The following is a 19,482-nucleotide window of genomic DNA, read 5'->3' as shown; positions in this document are numbered from 1 at the left end:
AAAGTTCAGTGCTTCTTCATATACACTGCCCATAGTTACTTTGATTGCCATGACTTACGTTTCACAGAAGGAAATTACAGTTTATTTTTCTGACATTCAATCTAATCAATTCCTATTTTAATATTCTTGTATTTACATAATTGTTTATGAATTTTATGCCTTCTATTGACTGTGATCAGTAAAATTTTCCTTGACTATAAAATGAATTTTAATTTCTCTTGAATATGCTAAACTTTGTTCTGAGCTTCAAATAATTTTTTACATTTTGATCTTGAATTTTACAGGTATATGACGATGGAAAATACGTGTATGTAGTGACAGAACTTATGAAAGGGGGTGAATTGCTGGATAAAATTCTTAGACAGAAATTTTTCTCTGAAAGAGAGGCCAGTGCTGTCCTGTTTACTATAACCAAAACTGTTGAATATCTTCATGCACAAGGGGTAAGTCTTTCCAACATTTTATATATATGTGTACACACACACACACACACACACACACACACACACATACACATACACCTTAACCTTTTTATTAACCTTTTCTTTCTTAATGTTTGGAATAAAATTATAAAGGTAGAAATTACTTTATGCATTGATGGAAAATAACTATGATTAGCTTAATTATTCTGCTGTTCTTCCTCTAAATAAACTTCTCCCACCGAACTTGAAGGGATACTTTGAAATCCTAACTTGTTTATATTAAATTCTTAGGCTTCCTAAGAAAAAGCAAGTGAGGTCTTCTGACCTAGAAGACCTATCACTGTTTTTGCTAGGCCACTCTGTACTCTTGAGAACTGGGTCTGTTGCAAGTTTAGAAGCAGAACCAAAGAATCATGGGTTATATTCAGTTATAAAAGGAAATTAAGGGCTTATTTCTTAAGGAGTTTATTTTCAATACATTATTCTCATTCTGTTTGTGTTTGCTCCTAGACGCTAACAAGTGGAATGTGTTAATTTCATCCTACAGCTTCTTGACTTCTAGCTGGTCAAGATTTGCCTAGTAACTAGCTCAAAATTCATGTGACTCTGTATTCTCTGAAGAATTGATGACTTTGCAGTCATCTGAGTCTTCTCTGTTCTTTTCCCATTGCATCAGCAGTAATTAGTTGTCTGGAGAAATAATGTTCTCAATGTTAGGAACTAAAACTGAGGAGATTGATTAGAATCTAGACTCAGAATTCAGTAGTAGAAAAGACATAAATCTGATAAGGAATATCAGTAGGCTTATATGCAAGAGAAGTATTTTTTTTTTCAAGAGAAGTATTCAAGTAAGTAAGTAAAGGGGGAAAATAATACAGAATTCTAAAGGAGTTAATATCTTTTTGTATGTGTGACATTGTCACTTAGATCAAATAGACAATACTAAAAGTCTGGACTTTTTTTTCCTTTTTACTCCTAAACCTCATGCCTGTTCCATGAGCCTGTTGGTGCAAGTTTGTTGTATACCTCATCATACAAACTGTTTCCTGTACTTAGAATGACCATCCCTCACTGTTCTGGCTTGTTCATTCTATTCCTCAGGTCTTGGATCAGATGTTACCTCCTCTAGAGACCCATCTCTAATCTGTTTATTCTCTGCCTCCCCCACTACTATGTAAGCTCATAGCATGGAAAGGCAAAGATCTTATGTGTCTTGTTCACGATAGTTCCTTATATAATACCCTGGCACATGATAGGCATTCAATATTTGTTGAATGATTGAGTAACCTAGAGACAGATACTATTGCTATTTGCATTTTACCATAACCTACTTAATCAATTGGACAAAGAGGAGGGAAGTACATGCTACTTTTTTCTTCCTCCTTTCCTTGCCCCAATTCTGTATTAGAGAGTTATATTTACATTATCAGCATTTTATAATAAGATAATTTAAAGGTCAGCACTCATCATCTTGTTGAGTACGTTGCTTGTCAGTTTGTGAATAAAGAGTTTTCCATAATGGAAATGTATTGTTAATGTACCTCTTTAATTTGTATTTCAACTAGGTGGTTCACAGAGACTTGAAACCTAGCAACATTCTTTATGTGGATGAATCTGGCAATCCAGAATCTATTCGGATTTGTGATTTTGGCTTTGCCAAACAGCTAAGAGCAGAAAATGGTCTTCTCATGACTCCTTGTTATACTGCAAATTTTGTTGCACCAGAGGTAACTGTGAAATTATTTGCTTCCAGTATTTCAGTATATTTAAAAACTCATTTGGGGGCACCTGGGTGGATCAGTAGTTGAGCGTCTGCCTTTGGCTCAGGTCATGATCCTGGGATCCTGGGATTGAGTCCTGCATCAGGCTTTCCACAGAGAGCCTGTTTCTCCCTCTACCTATGTCTCTGCCTCTCTCTGTGTGTCTCTAATGAAGGAAGGAAGGAAGGAAGGAAGGAAGGAAGGAAGGAAGGAAGGAAGGAAGGAAGGAATATTTTTAAAGCCTCATTTGCTGTGTTTAATATAGCATAGTTAATAGTTGTTTAATTGAAGACTTACTGAACAAATAATTAAAATAAATGTCAGCTCTTTTTCTTCTGATGGCAATTTATCCTGTCCTCAGCCCCCTACTGCTTAGTCCACTATAATCCTTTCCTTGCTCTGCCTTCTGTCTTCCTACATAATCACACATCTGTAGAGGTCTACTATCACTAACACTTTTGTACTTGTGAGCGCATGGAATTAAACGGAAACTAGCTTATTCTCATTCTTTCCTAATCCTTCTAATTTCCTGGTTTAGTCACCATCTTCCTGTATTTCTGAGGCTAATGCATCATGGTCTCTTCTTGTATTTAGCTTCGTAACTAGGTATCATCTGTTATCCCCTAAAATCAATTCAAGGTTCTTCTGTTCACAGAACTACCATCTTAGCCCCTGCTTCCTTCACCATATCCCAAATGACTACTAGAGCCTAGCTGCACCCTGCTACCTCTCTGGTTCTTGTGATCATTCTGTAGAAGAGCTCTACAGTGAGTTACTGAAGGCTTCTTCAAGCACTGCTTTGATTGAGTTGCTTCTTTTCCCCATTGTAGCAAATCTAAAATCCACTGCTTTATCCTCAAGATTTCTTCTTTTTATAATCACTGTTTAAAAAATATAACTATGAAATATGTAATAAAAAATAAGTTACCCCTAATATAGGGCTTATGTGCCAGTAACATATGTTAGCTGATTTTATCCTCACAAATACAGTTTACATATAATAATTTCTTCTCATCATAACAATGTGAAGCAAAACTTTCATTCAAATTTTACAGGAAACCAGGTGCACAGTAAGAGGTTATGTAATTTGAGGTCAGATTTGAGATTCGATCCCAGGCAATATGGCTGCAAAGTATATGCTTTTACCATTAGATATTTCACCAAAAAGTGATAATAGTTGGTAATGTTAGGACACTTGGATTATAGAGCTGGATTTCCTCCTCTATTTTCTAAACTTTTTGTAATTTTATTACTTTTGAAATATAAAGACTACTTGCACCTGTTCTCCTGGTGGCACCAGAACTAATGAGGGACAGACTTTTTGCTTGTTTGTCCACATATCCACAGCTTCTAACACATACTAGTGTCCAAGCATGGTCACTTCATCTAGCCATCTTGTTTTTCTTCTTGAGTGTTTCATGCTTCAGATGAGCAATCTGCTTCTGGAAATCACTATATAGCTGTTTTGCCTTTGCATGTTGAAATGAAAGTTTTTGCTTCAAAACAGTTTTTTGCTTCAAAGCCTCTAAATTCATCTTCTTAAGGAAATCTTCCATGATTAAATTCTCCTTAGACTTGACTTTTTAACTCTGTCTCAATTTACCACTTAATCACCCAAGTTAAAACTTGGAAGTCTTTCTGAAATCCTCCTTCTCCATTATTTCTCTACATCTGGTCAGTCACCAAACCTTTCCACTCTGATTTCTGACTATTCTAGATCTCTTTTCCCTTTCCTTATACATCCCATCTCAACGGACTCCTTCCTATTTTATTTTTACATCTTTTTCTCTCCATGTCGTGCCTTAGTGTGGTTCCTCGGAGCCTTTCACTTAGTTTTCTACAAATTGCCTCCTATCAGATGGCCTTGTTTCCAGTCTGTCTTTTTGCCAGCATTTCCTCTATTCCTTGAGTTTCTCTTTTGGTATACACATCTACTTATTTTTATTTCCCTGTTTAATGCTTCAATGACAACAGATTGCCTACAGGAAAATATTTTAATTCCTTAACAAGATATTTATAAAAGTCCTTCTTAGTTCTCTCTGGTGTCCCTACCTAGACACTTGGTCACACTGAATCCTTGCCTGTCCTTAAGCATGCTCTGCTCTCCTTGACTCTGCCCTTTAAGTGTCATCTGCTCTCCTCTACCTCCTCCCTTTACCTCCCAAATTCTTATAGTCCCAGTACAAGAAGGCTGTAGCTTCCTTCTCTCTCCATATTAAGAATGAATTGTTTTGGGGCTCCTGGGTGGCTCAGTCATTTAAGCATGCAACTCGACTTCAGCTCAGGTCATGGTCTCAAGGTTGTGGTATCAAGTCTCTTGTGGGGCCCCATGCTCAGCAGGGAGTCTGCTCAAGATTCTCTTTCTCCCTTTGCCCCTCCCCCCACTCACTGTCATGCGCTCTATCTCTAAAATAAATAAATAAATCTTAGAAACAAAAAAGAATGGTTTCCTCATCTTTCTACCCATAACACCTTAGGCATAATTTTGTTATAATACTTAACATGTTAAAAAAAAATACTTAACATGTTGAATTATTAACTATATATATATTTTTATTTCCCCTGCCATATTTTAATTTTCTTAAGGAAGCAAGAGTGTTTTGAATTTATCACTGTTCAAGCCTGATAATAGTTGTTGATTACTAAATGCTCAAGTGAATCATATTTTATATATGTAAAAGTATAGTTTTGCACTGTATCATTTGTACTTTTATATGTTCCTAAAAGTTCTATTTTATATAACCATTTCTGCAGCCTCATACAAAATGAATATAAATTCATTTAAATAAGAAACTTGGAAGCAGAGAACAAAAAAGAAACTTCCCTTTAGTTTTATAGTCCTCTATATGCCATGATGGCACTCAATAAATGCTAATTCAAATACCAAAACTAAATTTATATGTGTATATATATATATGTGTAATATATATATAATTACTTATAGAATATTCTAGAACAGGATTAATATATTGCCTTTTTGTTAATCATGTTCTGTTGAGGTTTTTCTTAACTACATTGATAGAAGATATAGTATAGTTCGGCCTATTCTAATCTCTAAATTCAAATCTCGGTGGTATGTTAATACTAATTTTTACTTTTTCTAGGTTTTAAAGCGACAAGGCTATGATGCTGCTTGTGATATATGGAGTCTTGGTGTCCTCCTCTATACAATGCTTACTGGGTGAGTGAACCATATTTTGTAAGCATTTATTCATCAATATATTGTTCAAATTATCTAGTTTTATTTTTTTAATCTCTGTGTTATAGTATCTTCTTTTCATGTTATCTAATAATACAGTCCTGTGGGTGTGTGTCTCTTTATATATACTACATTTAACTATATCATTACTGGGGATCCCTGGGTGGCTCAGCGGTTTAGTGCCTGCCTTTGGCCCAGGGCGTGATCCTGGAGTTCCAGGATCGAGTCCCACGTCAGGCTCCCCGCATGGAGCCTGCTTCTCCCTCTGCCTGTGTCTCTGCCTCTCTCTCTGTCTCTGTCTCTCTCTCTCTGTGTCTCTCATGAATAAATAAATAAATCTTTAAAAAAATAAGTATATCATTACTGATTTTCTATAATGTACCATTTATTAATGTCTTAAGGTCTTAACTTGATTTTTTCCATTACCTTTTTTGTACACTTATGTTGTAAACATACACTATTTTAAATATTTTATTCTAACGTGTCATATCTTAAAATATTTATATTATCATATATTAAGACTAATTAATATTTCATAGCTTATACCTTGACCTGATGCTTTATGGAGCTTCATGCTATTGATATTTTTCACTTTAGGAGATTTCAGTAAAGTATATTAATTAAATTAACCGGAGTACTCTTGGATACTACAAATAAATGTGAAGATTACCTACAAAAAAAGAAATTTTGCTCATTAACATTTTAATTTCATTATAAATTAGTTACACTCCATTTGCAAATGGCCCTGATGATACACCAGAGGAAATACTGGCACGGATAGGCAGCGGAAAATTCTCACTCAGTGGTGGTTACTGGAATTCTGTTTCAGATACAGCAAAGGTAAGTATGGCTTCCTATTATAAACTTTTGAGAAAATAATTTTTCATAGTCCCTAGTGAGAAAGAAAATATCAGTTACAAACTTTTGTTTATAAAGTATTATTTTGAAGTGGTGTTACCAAATAACTTGAACTCAAAAATGGACCAATTATTTTGTTTCCCACAAGGTAATGGTTTGGCTTTATTACCTGTACATCTAAAACTACTTCTTGCTGACAAACATGATGAATAATAATGATGGTATAAGAAACTCTTAACAGTAGAGAACAGGGATGCCTAGGTGGCTCAGCAATTGAGCATCTGCCTTTGGCTCAGGACATGATCCCGGAGTTCAGGGATCAAGTCCGGCATCGGGCTCCCTACATGGAGCCTGCTTCTCTCTGCCTGTGTCTCTGCCTCTCTCTCTCTGTGTCTCTCATGAATAAATAAATAAAATCTTAAAAAAAAAAACAATGGAGAACAAACTGAGTATTGATAGAGGGAGGGGTTGGGGAATAGGCTAGATGGGTGATGGGTATTAAGGAGGTCACTTGTGATGAGCACTAGGTGTTACATGTAAGTGATGAATCACTAAATTCTACTTCTTTTAAAGATTTTATTCATTTATTCATGAGACACAAAGAGAGATACAGGCAGAGGGAGAAGCAGGTTCCATGTAGGGAACCCGATGTGGGACTCGATCCCGGGACCCTGGGATCACGCCCTGAGCCGAAGGCAGACGCTCAACTGCTGAGCCACCCAGGCGTCCCTAAATTCTACTTCTGAAACCATTATTACACTGTATGTTAACTAACTAGAATTTAAATAAAAATTTGGAAGAAAAAATACAAATCTGTTAACCAAAATAATAATAATGGTGGTGGTAATCTTCATGATTTGTGTGTCTGTTCTGTGCCTCACACTGCACTTCACCTAAATCATCCCATTTAATCCTCTTAACAAACCCTATAAAATAGGTGGTAGTATTCTCATTTCACAGAAGGAAGCAAGGCCAGAATTTTTGTGTCATTTTGTCCGTGGTTACATACTGGGAACATGTGGGTGCTTCAAACTAAGCAGTTGGTTCCAAAGCCCTTGTTCCCTAGACTAACTGCACCATGTTCTATTTTTGACCAATATTATGTAGAAAAGGGTCTCATCTTTTTCACAGTAAATGGTAGTATAGTTTTATAGTGTCTGCTTGAAATCTATTTGAAAAGCCTTTCTCACCGGAAGATCTGCCATCCTCTGCCAGACTTGCTTTCCAACTCTGCTCTAGTTTTACTTTATTCATAGAAAATGCTCTTTTAAAAAGAAGAGTGAAAAATTTAAAAATCAGAAAAAGAAGAGCCAAGTTTTCTACTTCCAAATAAGAAAAACATAGAGGAGATAAAGAAGACACGTAGTGGTAGAAGTACTTGCTGATTTCTCTGAGAGGAGGAAGCCTGAATTGAGATGATCGCATAAGTAAATAGGGTATTTCAAAAAAGTAGGCTAATACTTTTGGCATAGAGATGAAGCCTCTGTTAAATGATGTCTGTATAGATAATATTTGGCTTTGTATCTGATTTAAAATGAAATATTAGCCTTTTCCTTTTTTTTTTTTACCAATATTTCTTAAACCAGATGATTCATTTTTCTGGGACTTCTTTTTATTTTTATTTTTTTAAAGACTTTATTTATTTACTTGACAGAGAGCGAGAGAGATCACAAGCAGAGGAAATGGCAGGCAGAGAGAAGGAGAAGCAGACTCCTCGCTGAGTAGGGAGCCTGATAGGGGGCTCAATCTCAGGACCCTGGGATCATCACCTGAGCTGAAAGGCAGACACTTAGCCAACTGAGCCACCCAGGCACCCCCTATGATTTCTTTTTTTAATCCATGTATTAAGCACCTACAACATGCTTAATATGTGAAGGTCCAGGAATCAAAGACATGACTGAGAGAATTCCTTATCTCAGGAAGCTCATAGTCTAGTTGGGAGATCACCAGAAGTATACAGTACAGTGTCATGTATGCTGTTACAGTGGTACATTTTTTGTGTTAAAGAAGTTCACAGATGGTGCTCAGTCAGAAAGATTTCCCAGAAAGCTTTCAAGAAGCAATGAAGGGATTTTCCTGGCAGCTTTACGGAGCAGAAGGATGTATTCTATCCCAGGCTGAGGGAGCAACACATGCTATTTGTGGTCAGGACAGCCTGAAAATGACAGAATGCCTCCAGGTTGCTGTGCACAGTTTGTTGTGACTAGGACAGGGTACACGTGAGAAGGTAGCTGATGAACCCAAATTATGAAAGGTTTTGTAGATTATGCTCAGGATTTCAGGTTTATTCTAGATGTTGGAAAACTGTTGAAAAATATTAAGCACTGTAGTGATCAGATTTTTCTTTTTCAAGTTTATTCTGTGGAGCAGTAATTCTTATCGCTGGAGTCTGCCGGAAATTGTCATGGTTGGTTATGAGGCAGGCATATCAAGTAATGTCACAAAATAAAGTGTCAGAGCTTACCCATCACTTCTTTTTATTTTTTCAAAGATTTTATTTATTTGAGAGGAAGAGAACGAATGAGTTGGGGGAAGGGACAGAGGGAGAAGCAGACTTCCTGTGGAACAGGTTGCCTGACATGAGACTCAATCCCAGGACCCTGGGATCATGACCTGAACCGAAGGCAGATGCTTAACTGATTGAGCCACTCAGGCGCTCCCATCACCTGCTTTTTAAATAAATTATAGAGATAACCTTAATGTGCTTTAATTTCCATAATTTGATTCTCATTAACTTGTATTCTAGTATGCTTTTTTTGAATGAAAGAAAGACCAGAAAAAAAAAAAAAAAGAACAGGCAGCCCCGGTGGTGCAGCAGTTTAGCGCCGCCTGCAGCCCAGGGCGTGATCCTGGAGACTCGGGATTGAGTCCCACATCTGGCTCGCTTCATGGAGCCTGCTTCTCCCTCTGCCTGTGTCTCTGCCTCTGTGTGTGTGTGTGTGTCTTTCATGAATAAATAAATAAAATCTTAAAAAAAAAAGAGAGAAAGACAGGTGAGGATGAGATAAAAATAGTGTGTGAAAAATTGAATCTCACAGCCTTTCTTATTAATATCATGTTATTACTGATAACTTTTGTTAATTTGTCCAGATAAGACCTGAGATTACAAGCATGTGGTATAGTGAATACCCCCACAAAATTGAGAGGGAGGGTTCTATCTGATGTGTTGCCTCAAGAGCAAGCTGCACATGTGAATGTCATTAGTCATATGGGCCATATGTGTCATGTGTGGCTTTGAGAAGAAAAATACTGTCGCTACAATTTAATAGGCACTTATGTGCCAAGAACTGTGCTAACACTTATACCTACACTATTTCATTCAGTCCTTACTGACCTAACATTAGGGGGTTTAACTTGTAGGGTTTTGCAACATTTCAGGTCACAAATGATGAAGACCTAAACTAGAGAAGTTGGGGATCCCTGGGTGGCGCAGCGGTTTGGCGCCTGCCTTTGGCCCAGGGCGCGATCCTGGAGACCCGGGATCGAATCCCACGTCGGGCTCCCGGTGCATGGAGCCTGCTTCTCCCTCTGCCTCTCTCTCTCTCTCTCTCTCTCTCTCTGTGTGTGACTATCATAAATAAATAAAGAAAAACATATTTAAAAACAAAAAAAAATAAAATAAAAAAAAATAAACTAGAGAAGTTGTAGCAGGATTTGAGCCAAATGGAAGAGAAATTTAGGAGGCAAAATAGACTTGGTGGTTAATTGGACATAAGAAACAAGGAAGGGGCACCTGAGTGGTGCAGTTGGTTAAGCATCTGATTCTTGGTTTCTACTCAGGTCATGATCTCAGGGTTGTCAGATCGAGCCCCACATTGGGCTCCATGCTGAGCATAGTTTGCTTGAGATTCTCTCTCCTTCTCCCTCTGCCCCTCCCACTTGTGCGCTTGCTTGCTCACTTGCTCTCTCGCTCTCTCTCAAAATAAATAAGTAAATCTTGAAAAAAAGAAGAAGAAGAAGGCATGAGCAGATAGTAAGCATGTAGTCCACATTTCCACCTCAGACTAATGAGTAGGTCGTGGTTTCCTTCACCAAGATGTGGAATACAAAAGTAGTTTTGAAAGGAGTGATAATTACAGATTTGGACATTAAGAATTTGAAACACAACTGTAATACATAATTAAGAGATGTATGTCCATTAGTCAACTGATTATATGGATGCAGATCTTAGGAGAGAAGTCTTGGGTGGACAGTGGAGTTAAGAGTTGTCATCATCTGTATTAACTAAAGCCATGAGCACAAATGAGCTTATCTGAGCAGAATGATGAGAGCTATGGAAGGAATGAACAGACTTTGGTTGTGCCCTGGGCACTTTTGCAACCTTTTATGTACTTGAAGCACATTTTCCCACTTTAAGAATTTGGAAGGGGAGTTCCTAATTGTTTTACTTCTTCTAATTTTGCTCAGTAACTTATTCCTGTTCTTAGCTGTTAATGATAACTAAAAATAAGAAACTGTAAATATCTGATAGCAGAGGCATACTTGGAATAACATCTTGATTCCCAGTACTAGTCATCCACCAGGTTCTGTTGGTTCTTTCTCTTAAGTACCTCAATTTCATACATATTTCTCCACCTCTCTCCCTTTTTTTTTTTTTTATTTCTCCATCTCTTATACTGCCCCGAAGCCATCATCTCTCACCGGTCTCACACTGGAATCTCCAGGCTTGCACCCTCCAATCCATTGTCCTCCACACTTAGTGAGCTAAAGTACAAGCCTAACTCTATCACTCCTTTGCTTTAAATGATTTCTTACCTCCAAAGTCCAGATTTGCTAATGTAGCTTACAAGGGCCTTCATGATCTGGTCCCTTTTCACCTTTCCCACTTAATTGCTGCCATGTTCTACTTGGCAGTTTTTGCTACAGCCTCACTGCACTCCTTTCAGTTCCTTAATTATGGCATGTTCTCCTCCCTGAGGGCTTTCCTCAAAACACACTCAGCTCTATCTTGCTGAATTGCTCTGTATTCCCTTCCCCTTTTCTAATCCATCTACTGCTCATCCTTTGGGTCTCACATTCCTCTAAAGTCACTTCTAAGCCACCCCATCCTGTACAGGTCAGGTGTCTCTTTGTGTTCCTCTAGCTATACCTCTTGATTCATCCCTTCAAAGAATTTACTGCTTGCTTTGTAATTGATTCTTTGTTTCTCCTTCACTGGGCTGCAAGCTTCATGAGGTCAGAGTTCATTTCTATCTTGTTTGCTGCTAAATACCCAATGCCTAGCAGAATACCTGGCCTTTAACAAATACTTAATAGATACATTTTGAATGAAAAATTAAGTGGTAGATGGCTTTCATAAATCATAACTGTTATTTTGGAGAGTATAAAACTATCTAGCAATTATATGGATCTATATTCCATGCATAGAAAAAGCATTTGGAGAGATATAAAGCATTTGTCTCTGAAAGAATCAGATTCTGGGAGTTCTTCATGTTCTTTTGCTTCTCTATTTTTCTGATTTTTTTTATAATTCCTGTGAGATGCCCATGAAGTGGAAAAAATAAAAATAACTCTAATCTGGGACGTCTGACTGGCTCAGTCAGTGGAACATGGAACTCTTGATCTTGGGGTTGTGAGTTCAAGCCTTGTGTTGGGCATGGAGCTTACTTAAAAAAAAATAACTCTAATCTTTTGGAGGGGGCATTTGGAGCCCTCCAATTAAATTCCTATTATTGGACAGTTATGTTCTGCTTTTCGTTATTTGACAATAACAAAAAAGTCTTTAGCTGAAAATTTACTTAGAAATAAACTTACTAGGGCACCTGGGTGGCTCAGTGGTTGAGCATCTGTCTTTGGCTCGAGTCATGGTCCCGGGGTCCTGGGATTGAGTCCCGCATCAGGCTCCCCACACGGAGCCTGCTTCTCCCTCTGCCTTTCTCTGCCTCTGTGTCTGTCATGAATAAATGAATAAAATCTTTCAAAAAATAAATCTACAAAAGTATAGAAAAATCAGAATATCTCAGTGAAAAAAAGAGCCAAAGTACTTAAAGATATGTAAATATGGTAAATTTACTCTTTGTAATGCACCAAAACTACTGTTAGGGAGGAGAAAAACAGGTTTTTGCTTTTTCATTCTTTTTAATATTTATTATTATTCTTTTAAAGCATGTATTATTTTTTTAAAGAAATTGTCATGTTGGGGGCACCCAGGTGGCTCAGTCAGTTAAGCATCCGACTGTTGATTTCAGCTCACGTCATGATCTCAAGGATAGAGTCCCATGTCAGAGAGTCTGCTTGAGATTCTCTCCTTCTCCCACTGTCCCTCCTCCTGCTTGTGCTCGCTTGTGTGTACACACATGCGTGCTTGCCTGCTCTCTCAAATAAATAAATCTTTAAAAAAAGAAAAGAAATTGTCATGTTGACCAAATTGCCTTGAACCCCAAAGTTTGGTACCAGGAGAAAATAGTGTCATAGAAGCTAAGGAAGAATGCTTACCAGTATCAAGTGCTATAGAAAAACAAACAGAAAAGTTTAGGATTGTTTTATTATTATTATTATTCCCATTACAGGACCTAGTGTCAAAGATGCTTCATGTGGATCCACATCAGAGACTGACTGCTGCCCTTGTGCTCAGACATCCTTGGATTGTCCACTGGGACCAACTGCCGCAATACCAACTAAACAGACAGGATGCACCCCATCTAGTCAAGGTGAGCTGCCCCATTCAGGCACTGTTTTCTGCATGTCCTCCCAGAGAGTGTGAGCCTCCCTCTCCATGCCCGTAGCATCTTTCCCTTTCGCTCAGCCTGCATCCATTTCTCAAGTGAGATTCTCTTACAATGAGTGGTTTAGAAAAGAAAAGGTCAAGGTGCGCCAAAATATTATAAAACTACTTTAAGAATGACTTCTGAGGGATGCCTGCGTAGCTCAGTATTTGAGCGTCTACCTTTGGCTCAGAGCGTGATCCTGGGATCCTAGGATCAAGTGCGAGTCCTGCATCAGGCTCCCCACAGGGTCTGCTTCTCCCTCCGCCTATGTCTCTGCCTCTCCCTTTGTGTCTCTCATGAAGAAATAAATAAAATCTTTAAAAAAAAAAAGAACGACTTCTGAATTTATCAATCAGATAAGCTTATGGATTTCCTAACTTATTTATACTTTTCTTTCTTATGCAAAACCCAGAGCAAACTAGGTTGTCAGCAGTGGCAAAGCAAGTTCTAAAAGAGCATGCTTTGCGGCTTCTCATATTAAAGGATTGCAAAGAAACAAAATGTCAGGATTTCTGGGTGGCTCAGTGGTTGGGCGTCTGCCTTCGGCTCAGGGTGTGATCCTGGTCCAGGGATCAAGTCCCATGTTGTGCTCCCGGTGAGGGGCCTGCTTCTCTCTCTGCCTATGTCTCTGCCTCTCTTTCTGTGTCTCTCATGAATAAATAAATAAAATCTTTTAAAAAAAAAAGTCCAGTAGTCCTGAGAAAAGTGAGGACTGCTTGTTATAGGCATATCCTTGTCCTTTCTCATTTATAAGTTCAGCCTCCCACATTTGCCTCTTTAATTTTAATTAAATCAGAGGGTTTGACCAGTATGGTTATTTTCATTATGAGCCCAACTAAATCTATATAAATTTTCATGTGAAGAAATTATTTAGGGGGAAAGAAATTTCCATTTCATATTCTGTGAACTTGTGACTACCCATTGTCGTTTGTGTTGTGACCTTTCTTTCCTGTTTTCAGGGTGCTATGGCAGCTACATACTCTGCTTTAAACCGTAATCAGTCACCAGTTTTGGAACCAGTAGGCCGCTCTACTCTTGCTCAGCGGAGAGGTATTAAAAAAATCACCTCCACAGCCCTGTGAAGTGACCTCAGTGAGATATTTGGTACCATGGTGTAAGCTGATAGCACAAGTTCTGGCGACAGGTAGCACATACCTGAGAGACACCTGCAAGCACACACTGTCCCAGCTGGTACCCATAATGCTGCTGCTCCTGCTGCTGCTCCTGCTTCCGTCTCTTCTCGCTTTAAATGATTGTTAGCAAGTTAGATTTTCCTGGAGCTTCGGATGAAATGAAAATGGAAACAATGATGAAGACATATTCACTGAATCAACAAGAATAATGAACATATGAATACCACCTAAAAATACACTGAATAAAGTACTCTACACCATATAGCATTATTTTTATAGGAAATATTTCATGTCCCTGAAATATTCTTTGTTAGTTATAGGGATGGACAGTTTATGTTAAGCACTTAGCTTAAACAATCCGTTTCTATTAGCACTGTATCCCTTGTGCCATCCAACATTTTGTATGTTTTTGTAAACAGTTCATATACAGTACATTTCTGTACTGCTTTCTTTAATGTATACATGCTTTGTTTAACTTGGAATCTATTATTATTAATCAATTGACTATTAAATCTGGTTAAATAGTTCACCTGGATTAACAGTATTGTTGAACAGCCCTAAAAATGGCCAGATTGTGGAACAGCTGTTGAATGTAATACTTGCAAAATGTACATATCTTTCCCCATGTCTGTTTCACTGGTTCGTTCATTTGTTTGTTTCTTAAAGTCAGGTGCTTTGTCAGACTAACCTAGAGAGCTGTTATGGTAGAGAAAGTTATCACATGTGTGTGGCATGACATCAAGAGTACACCTATGAAGTTAGTCCATATACGTTGCAACTCCTTAGGGTTCTTTTTTCCTTAATTAAGGAAGTAGTTCTTGCACTTTTGAGCTTGAATAGTATCCATATTTAGTATTTGGCATATAATTTGGGATTTTGCCAATATACATCAAAGGCCTTTAAGAGTAATGGTGAAGAGATTGGTGAAGGAAAACTTAGCAACAGGTCATACAAGTCCCATTAGATCTTTCATGTTTAAATAGATCAAATTGCAGAATTTAGGATATGAATAACAGGATACCTGTTCTTATATACCTGCAAGAAAAGTATGCTTTTTTTTTGGAAAAAAGGTAAATCATAATGAGTTCTATCCCATTACAATGCTCTATATTAAACACTAATTTGAATGTAATAAAGGCCACCAGCCTCTCTATGAAATTGGATTTAAACTTTCTTATTTGAGGGAATAAAACATTCTTGATCAAACAATACCTGTTCTCACCTGAAATCATAGCTGAGGTAGGCTAAGTGAATGTTCACCATTGAGTGTTTCCTGAATTCCTTCTGATGATTTTTAGCCATATAATGCTTCCTTTAACTTCAGAAATGATCAGCTTTCATGGTGGTCACTTGGGTCTGCTTAGATTACAGTGTTCATTATCTACATCTAATTTGGGTAGTTTCCACAATTTTATTTGATTAAAGAAAACTTTGTTTCCATTATTACCTGTATTTTGGTCAAGCTACCTAGCATACATTGATATGTAATATGAAAAACATGAACACGGAAATTTAACTTAACCTTATCAAGAATGTGCCCAACAGATCTTTCTTACTCATGTACTGAGCCATTTACATCAGAAGTCTTTTTACCTGCCCGAAGCTTTAAATCTTTCTTTTAGAGTACAAAGCCAAGAAAACATACTTTAGTTAAATGTCTTAGAAGCCACTTATTATTCCTTAATTTCTCTTCTTTGCAACTAAAGAGAAGGGGAAAATCTATAACATTCATTTTGCTTAAGTGACACAAAATGATTACTGCACAGAAATCAAATGTAAGTTTATCTTCTAAATTAAAAAAATATATAGGAAGAGGGATTCAGAAGATCTAGATGGGGAAAGTACTTTTAAATTCTTGAGTACATGAATGCTAACTATCAAAAATTGCTTCCCATTGCCTAGAAAGAAAACTTTTTTTCTCTCTTTCTCTCTCTCCTCTATTCAGTGTTTCAAACCACAACCATCCCAAATTCTTGTTGCTTTTTAAAATGTTAATGTAACTCTGGGCAAAAAAAAAAAAGATTTCCAAATTTTGGACACTGATGCTATTCCATAATTGCTTAGGTGTATTGTCCATCATAGTCTTAGAACCAGAAGTAAATGTGTAAATCTTTATAAATTGTCTAGTCCAACTTTCTCATGTTGCATGTAAAGAACCTAAGACCCAAAGCAAAGACTAGAATCCTTAACTTCTCATTCAGTTTTTTTCCCCCTCATAATACCATGCTGCATTCCCTTCATATTATCACCCAACCAGGAACAGAGTTGTCCAAAAAATACATATTTCTCAGGACAATATTCTACTGGTATATGAATGCCAAGCTTATTGCTTTCAAAGATACTTTCTTCTTTGCCTACTCCAGCTACCAGTTTTATTGGAGAAAACCAAGTCGTATGTACACAAAACTGAAGGCTTTTGCCTAAAATGCATTTCATGAGCTTAATTTATTTCATCTGTAGTCCTGGTGTTCCTATTTCCTTTGACTTAAGGCAGACAGACTTGGCCAACAGTTGTGTTCTAAATATAGTGCTTGTACTGGGTTTACCTTTCCATTACTTACTGAGTCCAGTTCCTCTCGGCCCTTCACCAGTTAGTTCTCCTAGTTACCAGGGCTTCTCCCAGAAGGTTTTAGTTCAGTCTTAATGATTATTTTAATGCTAAAGAAGGAACTAAACCATCAGACCACTTTTACAAACCTCCTCTTAGCCTATAATCCAAAATAATATCTAGAATGGTAGATTGCATTTAATGTTGCCGAGCACATGCTGAAAAATATGGATTACACTACCGCGTGTTTGTATCTTCCCTTTCAAGTAATGATGTTAAGGTAAGTTTTTGTCCTTTTAATTTTTTATGTAAATCATTTCAACTCCTAATTTATAGATGTCTTTTTTTCTAAGTACAGTAGACCTTTAACAGATTTGACATGGATTCATTTATTCACAAGCAACCCTAAAAGTCCAAAAATATGATTTTGATAAGCACAGAATCAACATACTGCAAGGCTGATGTGGGAAAAGTCACTGAGTGTCTGGAGGGGGTATGGTGTATATGCAGTAGATATTGACATTTCACATATGGTAGGCTGCAAAGTAAGGGTTTGGATCAACCATTTCCCACCTAATTTTAAGAAGTGGTTGCTTTTGGTGCTAGGGGACATTATGGGAGGTGGGGCTGGCCTGTTTGTTGTGCCCTGTACAGTCAGCCCAGGAGATCCTGGAAGGAGAGCGGTGCAAAGGCTTCATGAGTAAGCAGAATGGGTTGGGTTGGCAAGGGACTGGGGTAAGTCCAGCCTGGGATGAGAGCAGAAAAGTATTCAAGATTTGGGAGCCTTGGTACTTAATCACCATGGAAACCAGCAATACATATCTCAACATGGCTTTGATACTCTCTACTTCCCGGCCTTTATAAATGACTGAAAATTTTTCAGGTTGCTTTACCATATTTTATAGAGATAATTCTCATGGTGGTATCGAGCATTTATGAGATTTATGAAGGCAATAGGACAGGTATCTCAGGAATGTAAAGGGTTAGAAAAAGTCTGTTTTCTGTGTTTAACAAATACAATGGGTTCCATAGTTGATCCTTGGTTCTTAAACCAAGAGGTTCTAATCTAGCCCTAGAATTTGTCCCTCCAAAAGGTCTAGCTCCATGTGACTCACAAACCAGATGTATACATTGAGTTTTATTTAATTGACAGATAAGTTGACTTAACTCAGTATTTATATTTCGATTAGTGAAAATAGTCCTCTTTTCACCTCCAGATTGCTTACATTTTGCTGGTTTCCCCAAGTGACCATTGGTGGAGACCAATTAATGAAGGAATGAAATTTGCTTTCTTGGGACTGTGGTATTCTGCAGAGCCACGCTTAACCACTTTTTCTAGTGAAGAACCTACAGAATGATAATACCTAAATATGGATGGCCAAGAAGAATTTGTATCTACAGTGTGCTTTATGTACTTCTGACACTGCTGTATTTTGTGTGGTCAAGTGACTTGTAACTGGTTCCAATGTGACTGTTCTCAAAGAATTCTAGTAATTAAGTCGACTTAATTTTCTTAAGCCTCATATTACTATCAGTCTCACATTTACCACTTTGATTCTAGTCTTTTAACTGTTCATAACAGGGCATACCAAGGGTTGGGATGAGAGTCTACTTCCTACCTCTTAAGGCACTTTCCTCATTATTTTGCCATATAACCTTGAAGTGCATGATAAGCTGTTTAAATGTCCATGACTTCTCCCAGAGCAACTGGCAAAGTATATGACGTTGAATAGAGATTAGTGGAAAGGAAAATTTAGAGACTGAGTTCAGAAATGCAAACCTCAAGAAAACCTCTTTAGAGCACATACCATCTGAGTACAAAATGTGTAAACGTCTGTGAGAGGAGAGTCTGTAATAGTCTACGTAGATTAGTTCAATATCTAATGGAAGTGAAAATCTTTACTCCTATTATCACTATAGTACTGAATGAACCGTATACTGAGTTTTTCAAACAAGTATGTAAAGTAGGACTTTTAAATACAGAGCAAGGCCATAAGGATAAAGGTATTGGTTTGTGTTTCTCTAAGTGTAGTTTATCATCTAAAGCTTTCTTTTTATTTTTTTTTAGTTGCCATTCCTTAGCATCCTTAATAATTATGGGTGATGAGTTTTTAATTCTTAAAATTATATACGTGTATTAGGTTTATCTTAACTCTTACCCTAAGCAAAAGGGATGGTATACACCTAAGGGATGTAATTATTTTGCATTTTTGGCCTTGGGTGGGGATGGGGTGGGCATCTACTTAAACAGTTTTTAAAAAAGAAAAAAAATCACAAATATTTTTCTACTATTATACATGATCTTACTTTATACTAGTTTCTCTCTAGTAAGGCATGCCAGAAGCCCAAGGTACCATATCATGAGTTCCTATGTATTGTACCTTTTATTGGTGGTTAAATCGCATCAGATGCTTGGCACTGCTGCCATAATTATGAAATGCTTGTAAAGGAATAAATATCACTGAATACTTTAAATTGTTTTACTTAAGAGTTTAATCTGGGAAGTTTTCAAATCATACTATTAATGTGTAATCTAAGCTCTTTCAGATGTATCCATGAATAATCCTGGAACAATATTGCTTGTATTCCTGTCACAGAACAGGTTTTGTAATCTTTAAAAGAAATGAAAATTTATATAATAAAGTTTCAAATAAATGCATGTATGTCATTTATCAGGTTATTTCAACTATATGACAATATGTCCTAATGTCAAATTCTATCCAAAGTATAAATTTTTTTAATTGGATTTCTAGAACTTAAAACAGGAACGTTTCTAAGTTAATAAGGAGCGCAAAATAATTTTTGTATGTAGGTGCCCCTACAATCTATTCTTAATATAGAATCTGAAATTATCT

At 37.1% G+C, this 19,482-nt stretch overlaps 1 protein-coding gene across 11 annotated transcripts in view; it reads left to right on the top strand.

The window, feature by feature from the left end:
- RPS6KA3 (ribosomal protein S6 kinase A3) overlaps positions 1–19,286 on the top strand; it is a 112,558-nt gene extending 93,272 nt beyond the window's left edge. For all 11 annotated transcript variants that reach the window (XM_038587044.1, XM_038587043.1, XM_038587039.1 and 8 more), the window contains 6 exons: positions 285–443; positions 1,988–2,149; positions 5,287–5,363; positions 6,104–6,221; positions 12,749–12,889; positions 13,906–19,286. In XM_038587044.1, the coding sequence (XP_038442972.1) occupies positions 285–443; positions 1,988–2,149; positions 5,287–5,363; positions 6,104–6,221; positions 12,749–12,889; positions 13,906–14,028 (780 nt within the window). In that variant the 3' untranslated portion in view covers positions 14,029–19,286. The remainder of the gene's footprint in view (positions 1–284; positions 444–1,987; positions 2,150–5,286; positions 5,364–6,103; positions 6,222–12,748; positions 12,890–13,905) is intronic.
- The last annotated feature ends 196 nt before the right edge of the window (positions 19,287–19,482 follow it).

This window comes from Canis lupus, chromosome X (assembly GCF_011100685.1).
Source record: "Canis lupus familiaris isolate Mischka breed German Shepherd chromosome X, alternate assembly UU_Cfam_GSD_1.0, whole genome shotgun sequence".
In the NCBI taxonomy this organism is placed as follows: Eukaryota; Metazoa; Chordata; class Mammalia; order Carnivora; family Canidae; genus Canis; species Canis lupus.
The sequence above is the reverse complement of the archived record's forward strand: the minus strand, read 5'-3'. Positions and strand labels throughout refer to the sequence as shown.